The following is an 11,334-nucleotide window of genomic DNA, read 5'->3' as shown; positions in this document are numbered from 1 at the left end:
TGGGCAAAGACACTTGAGAATCACTACAACAGGCCCAACCCCCAGAAGATCAACAAGAAAACCAGCCAAGACCAAGTTCACTTACCAAGGAGAACAATGGAATTCCAGAGGAGGAGAAAGCAAAGCATGGAATTCATGGCTTTCTCCACATGAATCTTTAGTCATGCAAAGTTAATTAATTTTTAAATTTTTTTCTTCTGCTAATTTTTTAAAACTTTTACCTTTTCCTCTTTTAACATTTTTTAACTAGTTTATCTTAATACCTTTCAAAAAATATTTTTTGAACTTTTATTATTATAGTCATATTTTATCCTTCATTGTATCTAACTTAATTTTTTGTATACACATAGAGTTTTTTCTTCTAAAAAATTTGGGGCACAACTTCTTCTACTAGTTCAAAATCTATTATAAATCTAGCACCGGGTTGGATCTAGACTCCAGCCCGAGCAAATTCTCTCCACTTTCTTTTTCTTTATTCTCCCAACCAACTTACCTTATCAACTCCTTTGTTAGAAATTAAAGAAAAAAAAATTTTTCATCTTTATAGTCATATTCTATCCCTTCATTGTGTATCCCCTTATATATCTTTTTTTTTTTTTTATCATGAAAAAACTGTATTTAGATTTAGCCAGCTGGACTCAGTTTAGATGATCCCAATTTTGTTGGCAACATCCAAAGCATCATAGTCAGGGGCCAGCCGAACGTATGCCTTCTTCTCTCCATCAGGCCTGATTAAGGTGTTGACCTTGGCTACATCAATGTCATAGAGCTTCTTCACAGCCTGTTTGATCTGGTGCTTGTTGGCCTTGACATCCACAATGAACACAAGTGTGTTGTTGTCTTCTATTTTCTTCATGGCTGACTCAGTAGTCAGGGGGAACTTGATGATGGCATAGTGATCAAGCTTGTTTCTCCTGGGGGCACTCTTTCGAGGGTATTTGGGCTGCCTTCGGAGACGCAGAGTCTTGGGTCGTCGGAACGTAGGTGATGTGCGGATCTTCTTTTTTTTGTGACTGTGGACGCCTTTCAGCACCGCTTTCTTGGCCTTCAAAGCCTTTGCTTTGGCTTCGGCTTTGGGAGTGGCAGGGGCTTCCTTCTTAGCTTTCGGCGCCATCTTCGTAAAAAGCTATCTTTTTCATTCTTTAAAATTTGGGGAGGTAGTTTGTTCTAAGACACCAAATACTTCCAAAATTAAGTGGGTGACCCTATTCTAGTCGCCAGTCTAATATATATATTTTTTTCTTTTTTATATTTTTTCTTTATTTATTTTCTTTTTAAAATTTTTTTTCTGAACTTCTTTTTACCCTCTTTCTCCCCCGCCACAATTTGGGGTCTCTTCTGATTTGGTTAAAGCACATTTTCCTGGGGTCTTTGCCACCCTTTTAGTATTTCATTTGCTCCTTCATATATTCTTATCTGGACAAAATGACAAGGCGGAAAAACTCACCACAAAAAAAAAAAGAACAAGAGGGAGTAAAGAACGCTAGGGACCTAATCAATACACATATTGGTAATATGTCAGATCTAGAGTTCAGAACGAGGATTCTCAAGGTTCTAGCCAGGCTCGAAAAAGGCATGGAAGATATTAGAGAAACTCAGTCCGGAGAAATAAAAGCCCTTTCTGGAGAAATAAAAGAACTAAAAATCTAACCAAGTTGAAATCAAAAAAGCTATTAATGAGGTGCAATCAAAAATGGAGGCTCTTACTGCTAGGATAAATGAGGCAGAAGAAAGAATTAGTGATATAGAAGACCAAATGACAGAGAATGAAAAAGCTGAGCTAAAGAGAGACAAACAACTACTATCATGAGGGGAGAATTCAAGAGATAAGGGATACCATAAGACGAAACAACATTAGAATAATCAGGATTTCAGAAGAAGAAGAAAGAGACAGGGGAGCAGAAGGTGTACTGGAGAGAATTATTGGAGAGAATTTCCCTAATATGGGAAAGGGAACAAGCATCAAAATCCAGTAGGTGCAAAGAAACCCCCTCAAAATCAAAAAGAATAGGTCCACACCCCATTACCTAATAATAAAATTTACAAGTCTTAGTGACAAAGAGAAAATCCTGAAAGCAGCCCGGGAAAAGAAGTCAGTAACATACAATGGTAAAAATATTAGATTGGCAGAAGACTTAACCATGGAGACCTGGCAGGCCAGAAAGAACTGGCATGACATATTCAGAGCACTAAACGAGAAAAACATGCAGCCAAAATACTATATCCAGCTAGGCTATCATTAAAAATAGAAGGAGAGATAAAAAGCTTCAGGACAACAAAAAATGAAAGAATTGCAAACACCAAACCAGTGCTACAGGAAATATTGAAAGGGGTCCTCTAAGCAAAGAGAGACCCTAAAAGTAGTAGATCAGAAAGGAACAGAAACAATATACAATAACAGTCACCTTACAGGCAATACAATGGCACTAAATTCATATCTTTCAATAGTTACCCTGAGTGTAAATGGGCTAAATGCCCCAATCAAGAAACACAGGGTATCATAATGGATTAAAAAAACAAAACCCATCAATATGCTGCCTACAAGAAACTCATTTTAGATCTGAAGACACCTCCAGATTTAAAGTGAGGGTGGAAAACTATTTACCATGCCAATGGACAACAGAAGAAAGCTGGGGTGGCAATCCTTCTATCAGATCAATTAGATTTTAAGCCAAAGACTATAATAAGAGATGAGGAAGGACACTATATCATACTCAAAGGGTCTGTCCAACAAGAAGATCTAACAATTTTAAATATCTATGCCCCTAACATGGGAGCAGCCAACTATATAAACCAATTAATAACAATATCAAAGAAACACATTGAAAATGATACAATAATGGTTGGGGACTTAAACACTCCCCTCACTGAAATGGACAGATAATCCAAGCAAAAGATCAACAAGGAAATAAAGGCCTTAAATGACACACTGGACCAGATGGATATCATAGATATATTCAGAACATTCCATCCCAAAGCAACAGAATACACATTCTTCTCTAGTGCACATGGAACATTCTCCAGAATAGATCACATCCTGGGTTATAAATCAGGTCTCAACTGGTATCAAAAGATTGGGATCATTCCCTGCATATTTTCAGAACACAATGCTCTGAAGCTAGAACTCAATCACAAGAGGAAAGTTGGAAAGAACCCAAATACATGGAGACTAAACAGCATCCTTCTAAAGAATGAATGGATCAACCAGGAAATTAAAGAAGAATTGAAAAAATTCATGGAAACAAATGATAATGAAAACACAATGGTTCAAAATCTGTGGGACACAGCAAAGGCAGTCCTGAGAGGAAAATATATAGTGATACAAGTCTTTCTCAAGAAACAAGAAAGGTCTCAAATACAAAACCTAACCCTACACCTAAAGGAGCTGGAGAAAGAACAACAAAGAAAGCCTAAACCCAGTGGGAGAAGAGAAGTCGTAAAGATCAGAGGAGAAATCAATGAAATAGAAAGAAACAAACAAAAAAAAACCCCCAAAAAACCCAATAGAACAAATCAACAAAACTAGGATCTGGTTCTTTGAAAGAACTAATAAGATTGATAAACCCCTGGCCAGATTTATCAAAAAGAAAAGAGAAAGGACCCAAATCAATAAAATCATGAATGAAAGAGGAGAGATCACAACTAACACCAAAGAAATACAAACAATTATAAGGACATACTATGAGCAACTCTACGCCAACAAATTTGACAATCTGGAAGAAATGGATGCATTCCTAGAGACATATAAACTACCACAACTGAACCAGGAAGAAATAGAAAACCTGAACAGACCCATAACCAGGAAGGAGATTGAAACAGTCATCAAAAATCTCCCAACAAACAAAAGCCCAGGGCCAGACAGCTTCCCAGAGGAATTCTACCAAACATTTAAAGAAGAATTAATTCCTATTCTCCTGAAACTGTTCCAAAAAATAGAAATGGAAGAAAAACTTCCAAACTCATTTTATGAGGCCAGCATCACCTTGATCCCCAAACCAGACAAGGATCCCATCAAAAAAGAGAAAAAGAATTACAGACCAATATCCTTGATGAACACAGATGCAAAAATTCTCACCAAAATACTAGCCAATAGGATCCAACAGTACATTAAAAGGATTATTCACCATGACCAAGTGGGATTTATTCCAGGGCTGCAAGGTTGGTTCAACATCCGCAAATCAATCAATGTGCTACAATACATTAGTAAAAGAAAGAACAAGAACCATATGATATGCTCAATAGATGCTGAAAAAGCATTTGACAAAGTAAGCATCCCTTCCTGATCAAAACTCTTCAAACTGTAGGGATAGACGGCGCATACCTCAATATTATCAAAGCCATCTATGAAAAACCCACTGCAAATATCATTCTCAATGGAGAAAAACTGAGCACTTTTCCGCTAAGGTCAGGAACACGGCAGGGATGTCCACTATCACCACTGCTATTCAACATAGTAAATAGGACTCCTAGCCTCAGCAATCAGACAACAAAAAGAAATTAAAGGCATCCAAATTGGCAAAGAAGAAGTCAAACTATCACTCTTTGCAGATGATATGGTACTATGTGTGGAAAACCCAAAAGATTCCACTCCAAATCTGCTAGAACTTGTACAGGAATTCAGTAAAGTGTCAGGATATAAAATCAATGCACAGAAATCAGTTGCATTTCTTTACACCAACAATAAGACAGAAGAAAGAGAAATTAAGGAGTCAATCCCATTTACAATTGCACCCAAAACCATAAGATACCTAGGAATAAACCTAACCAAAGAGGCAAAGAATCTATACTCAAAAAACTATAAAGTACTCATGAAGGAAATAGAGGAAGACACAAAGAAATGGAAAAATGTTCCATGCTCATGGATTGGAAGAACAAATATTGTGAAAATGTCTATACTACCTAAAGCTATCTACACATTTAATGCAATTCCTATCAAAATCCCATCCATTTTTTTCAAAGAAATGGAACAAATAATCCTAAAATTTATATGGAACCAGAGAAGACCTCAAATAGCCACAGGAATGTTGAAAAAGAAAGCCAAAGTTGGTGGCATCACAAGTCCGGACTTCAAGCACTATTACAAAATGTAATCATCAAGACGTATGGTACAGGCACAAAAACAGACACATAGGTCAATGGAATGGAATAGAGAGCCCAGAAATAGACCCTCAACTCTAAGGTCAACTAATCTTCAACAAAGCAGGAAAGAATGTCCAGTGGAAAAAAGAGAGTCTCTTCAACAAATGGTGCTGGGAAAATTGGGCAGCCACAAGCAGAAGAATGAAATTGGACCACTTCCTTACACCACACACAAAAATAGACTCAAAATGGAAAAAAGACCCAAATGTGAGACAGGAATCCATCAAAATCCTTGAGGAGAACACAGGAAGCAACCTCTTCGACCTCAGCCTCAGCAACTTCTTCCTAGGAACAACACTAAAGGCAAGGGAAGCAAGGGCAAAAATAAACTATTGGGACTTCATCAAGATCAAAAGCTTTTGCACAGCAAAGGAAACAGTTAACAAAACCAAAAGATAACTGACAGAATGGGAGAAGATATTTGCAAACGACACATCAGATAAAGGGCTAGTATCCAAAATCTATAAAGAGCTTAACAAACTCAATACCCAAAGAACAAATAATCCAATCAAGAAATGGGCAGAGCATATGAACAGACATTTCTGCAAAGAAGACATCCAGATGGCCAACAGACACATGAAAAATGCTCCATATCACTTGGCATCAGGGAAATACAAATCAAAACCACAATGAGATACCACCTCACACCAATCAGAATGGCTAAAATTAACAAGTCAGAAAATGACAGATGCTGGTGAGGATTCGAAGAAAGGGGAACCCTCCTACACTGTTGGTGGGAATGTAAGCTGGTGCAACCACTCTGGAAAACAGCATGGAGATTCCTCAAAAAGTTGAAAATAGATCTACCTTATGACCCAGCAATTGCACTACTGGGTATTTACCCTAAAGATACAAACATAGTGATCCGGATGGGCACATGCACCTGAATGTTTATAGCAGCAATGTCTACAATAGCCAAACTATGGAAAGAACCTAGATGTCCATCAACAGATGAATGGATAAAGAAGAGGTGGCATATATATACAATGGAATACTATGCAGTCATCAGAAGAAATGAAGACTTGCCATTTGCAACGACGTGGATGGAGCTAGAGGGTACTATGCTTAGCAAAATAAGTCAATCAGAGAAAGACAACTATCATATGATCTCCCTGATATGAGGAAGTGGAGATGCAATGGTGGGGGGGTGGATTAGGGAGGTAGGAAAGAAATAAATGAAACAAGATGGGATTGGGAGGGAGACAAACCAAAAGAGACTCTTAATGTCACAAAACAAACTGATGGTTGCTGGGGTAGAGGTATAGGGAGTGGGGCTATGGACATTGGGGAGGGTTGTGCTATGGTGAGTGCTGTGAATGTGTAAACCTGGCAGCTCACAGACCTGTACCCCTGGGGCTAATAATACATTATAGGTTTATTAAAAAATTAAAAAAAATTTAAAAATAAAATAATGTGTAGTTTGGTGATAACAATACAAAAGTATGTTTATGTTATAATCTTTTTTTTAATTTTAATTCTCATAAATTTTATTGTGTTACATGTTTAATTATGTATGTGTTTTCAGGGTCCTAGGATTTTAAGTAATCTTGCATCGTAAGAAATTGGACCAAATTTCTCTTCTTTTTGGTCTCTCTTCAGTTCACACTTTTAAAAAAATATCAGGATGAATATTTTCCAATGGACTATAACTAGTGTACAGAACTCCTGTCAGTTAGTTTCTAAGCCATGGCTGTCAGAGAAATACCTCAAATTTTACATTGTCAAAACTGATTTTGTTTTGCCTGTCACAACCTCCTCTACTGAAATACCATTCAATTTAACAACTTCAGGGTTCAGATGTAGTAATGGAAGACTATTATCACATTGCTCTAATTCCTCAGTAAAAGATCAATCTTAAATACTCAAACACATTGGTTTCAATGAGATGGCACAGTGTCTAGTACAGAGTAAGGGATTAACTTCATGGAAACTATTCAGAAATGCAGATCCTGACACTTGGGTATTAGATATATATTAGTGTGATGGGTGAAATTAATTTTTAATTTTTCTGTACTGTGGATGGATGTTATTGCCTGGAAGGAGGCTGGATCTACAGGCAGGAGTCATGATATTTCAGTTCTGGGGACAAGAGATGAATAGGTAGGAGCTCAGAAACAAGCAGTGTTTTAGTAACAGTTTCTCAAAAATTTGAGTATCAAATGAAGCTATCTAAAGAAAAAAAACTTTTATTTCATGAACCTAGTTTATATATAATAATTTTCAAGGTTATTACTATTACAATTATAGGAAAATTTTTTGCATGGTATCAAGTACCACCCCTTTTTCCATTTGATTTCTATGTATCACTATGATAAACTGAAAGTCAGTTGAGGAAGATTTAAATATCTTATAGATGTTGACAGATAGGCAAACACATGGTAGACAGAGATTTGAATAATGTGGTAATGTGGCATGTTGATGAGACCAAAATGGACCCTACTGCTCTAAAAATTATAGGTACATATTGAAGATATAAGGAGCCAGTTTGAATGGACTCCCACTGGCCAGATTTATATCATATATATGATATTTATCAGTGTCATTTAAGTATAGTTATATATCAATCTATATATCAATATATATCTATATATACAAATATGTATCTATGAATATATGTGTGTGTTTATGTGTGTGTGTGTGTGTGTGTGTGTGTATAAAAACAGAGAGAGAGAAGAAAGCTGTTCTTTACTATAAAGGTCAAGGATAAATGTAGAACAAATGATTAAATTAGAAAATTAGCACTTGAAAAACCTCATAATAATATCAAGCAAGAGTTATCAATGGATACTGAAATGGTAAATGAAAGTTTAAGGACTAACAAAATATTTATATACTCTCAAAATCTCTCATCACAAGTTACATATTAATTACAAAGAGCAAAATACTAACTTTACAGTGGGCAAAAATGGCAAATACTTTTTTAACTAAATAATCAACATTAACATTTCCAGCTGTAACAATCAGTGGCATGTGCCTCCTGGTACGAGGCAATGAGAAAAACTTAGTTTCATATATTTCACAGCCAAATGTGCTTAATGTGAATCTATCCATGAGAAAATATTAGACAAGCCAAAATTAAGAGATAATCTGCAAAATAACTGTGCTGCTCCGGTAAAAATAAATATATATCAGTCTTGACCAGATGGCTTCAGAGACAAATTCTATCAAACATTTAAAGAAGAGTTAAGACCTATTCTTCTCAAACTATTCCAAAAAATAGAAAAAGAAGGAAAACTTCCAATTTCATTCCAGCAGTACATTGATACCAAAACCAGATAAAGATAACACTGAAAAAGAGAACTACAGGCCAATATCCCTGATAAGCATAGATGCAAATATTCTCACTAAAATATAAGCAAACTGAATCCAACAATACAATAAAAAAAATTTCATCATCATCAAATAGGATTTATTCCCGGCTTTTAAGTGTGGTTCAGTATTTGCAAATCATTCCATGTGATGTATCACATTAATAAAATAAGGGATAAGAACCATATGATTATTTCAATAGATGCAGAAAAAGCATCTGATAAAATACAACATTCACTCATGATAAAAACTCTCAACAAAGTAGGTTTAGAGGAAATATACCTCAATATAATAAAGGCTATATATGAAAAGCCCACAGCTAATATCAACCTCAATGCAGAAATAGAGCTTTTCCTCTATGGTCATGCACAAGACAGGGATGTCCATTCTCACTACTTTTATTAAACATAGTCCTGGAATTCTTACCCATAGCAATCAGACAACAAAAAGAAATAAAAGGCATCCAAACCAGCAAGGAAGAAGCGAAATTTTCACTATTTGCAGATGACATGATACTCTACGTAGAAAATCTGAAACATTATACCAAAAAACTGCTAGAACTGATAAACAAATTTAAGTAAAGTCACAGGATACAAAATAAATGTACAGAAATCTGTTGCATTTCTATACATCAATGATGACACAGCAAAAAGAGAAATTAAGCAATCATCCCGTTTATAATTCTACCAAAAACAATATGATACCTCAGAATAAACCGAACCAAAGAGATGAAAGATCTATACTCTGAAAAATATTAAACTCTGAAGAAATTGAAGTTGACACACAAAAAATGGAAAGATAATCTATGCTCATGAATTTGAAGAGCAAATATTGTTAAAATGTCTATACTACACAAAGCAATCTACAGATTTAATGCAATCCCTACCAAAATACCAACATTTTCACAAAGCTGGAACAAACAATCCTAAAATTTGTATGGAACCACAAAATACCCCAAAGAGCCAATGCTGGAGGCATCACAAGTCCAGACTTCAAGTTACATTACAAAGCTGTAGTAATCAAAACAGTATGGTACTGGCACGAAAACAGATACATAGATCAATGGAACAGAATAGAAAACCTAGAAATGAACTCACAATTATGTAGTTAATTTTTCACCAAGCAGGAAAGACTATCCAATAGGAAAAAGACAGTCTCTTCAACAAATGGTGTTAGGAAAACTACAGAGCAACATGCAAAAGAATGAAACTGGACCACTATCTTACACCATATACAAAATATAAATTTAAAATGGATTAAAGGGGTGCCTGGGTGGCTCAGCGGGTTAAGCCTCTGCCTTCGGCTCAGGTCATGATCTCAGGGTCCTGGGACCGAGCCCTGCATCGGGCTCTCTGCTCAGTGGGGAGCCTGCTTCTTCCTCTCTCTCTGCCTGCCTCTCTGCCTACTTGTGATCTCTCTCTGTCAAATAAATAAATAAAATCTTAAAAAAAATAAAATAAAATGGGTTAAAGACCAAAATATGAGACCTGTAACCATAAAAGTCCTAGAAGAGAAAACATAGGCAACAACATCTCTGACAACCGCCCTAGTAACTTCTTTCTAGATATGTCTCCTGAGGCAAGGGAAACAAAAGGAAAAACAAACTATTGGGATTACATCAAAATAAAAAGCTTCTGCACAGCAAAGCCAACAATCAACAAAATTAAAAGGCAACCTAAGGAACAGGAGAACATATTTGCAAATGATGTATCTGACAAAGGATTAGTATTCAAAATATATAAAGAAATTATCAAATTCAACATCCAAAAAATGAATAATCCAACTTAAAAAATGTGAAGGAGACATACAGATGGCCAAAAGATACAAGAAAAGGTGCTCAACATCACTCATTATCAGGGAATTGCACATCAAAACTACAGTGAAATATCACCCCACACCTGTCAGAATGTCTAAAATCAAAAACTCAGGAAACAGGTGTTGTTATGTATTGGATCTGTATGAAATAGCTGAGGATGGTAGATATAAGATCTTCATTTTGAGGAAGTCAAAAATACTTAATATGTTTGTATGATACAGAATTTTACACGGTTTGTGTGTGGCTCTCTGGCCCATTTCAAATGTACTTGCCTGATTTCACAACATATTACAATAACCCAATTTAAAATAATATGTGGAGATTATGGGGCTTTTCCATTTTGTTTGCAGAGAAATCCATATAGTAATTCTCTATGGGGTGAGGGAGAAATTCAAGTGGAATAATTTAATCAAGAAATACCATGTCTAGTACTAGCTAAGTAGTAATTAAGTACTCTAATCCTCATCTCCTTCACCTATCAAATGGAGGTAATATCTACTTACCTTCATCAAGTGAACATTCCATAAGCGAGGAAGAAAGATGGACTGAACATGTAATATCATGACAGTGAGAAGCCTAGTATATTGGACAGGAAGTGAACATACCCAGTATTATTCATTATCCTTTTGATCACTCAACAAATAATTACTAAGTTGAACTTGTCCCCCATAATATCCTAGAGTCTAGTGTTATACAAAACAGATACAATCATTGCTGTCATTGAGCTTACTATCTTCCAGGCCAGCAAGAGAAAATAGTAACATTAAAAACAGAAAATTTAAGGTAAATGAGTATGTTGTCAAAAATTATGAATGTGATAAATGTCATGAAAATAAAAGAACTTTATGGGAATAAAGACAATATTGTCAGGGAGATATGGTGTAACTACAGAGTGTTTTGCATGCTAGCTAGAGAACTTTAGATTTAATGGACACGTAATCAGGGTCCTTTTAGATTCCTAAGTAGGATACCAAGTTTCATGGGTTTAAATGTCTTCTCTAAATTAAGAGATTTGAGGTAATTTCTGAAAGTATATTGAGCTCTGGCATCCTATGGTTTTAACACAGATA

The 11,334-nt window shown here is 35.7% G+C and overlaps 1 protein-coding gene across 1 annotated transcript; it reads right to left on the bottom strand.

Annotated features, from left to right (window-relative positions):
* Positions 1-586: 586 nt before the first annotated feature.
* Positions 587-1,120, bottom strand: LOC125108963 (60S ribosomal protein L23a-like). The gene has a single exon (XM_047745474.1). It carries the CDS (start codon positions 1,112-1,114, stop codon positions 644-646), a length of 471 nt encoding a protein of 156 aa, XP_047601430.1. The 5' UTR covers positions 1,115-1,120; the 3' UTR covers positions 587-643.
* Between the last annotated feature and the right edge of the window lie 10,214 nt (positions 1,121-11,334).

Source organism: Lutra lutra, chromosome 9 (assembly GCF_902655055.1).
Source record: "Lutra lutra chromosome 9, mLutLut1.2, whole genome shotgun sequence".
NCBI classification, from domain to species: domain Eukaryota; kingdom Metazoa; phylum Chordata; class Mammalia; order Carnivora; family Mustelidae; genus Lutra; species Lutra lutra.
Note: the sequence above shows the minus strand (reverse complement) of the source record. Positions and strands in the feature narration are given on the sequence as shown.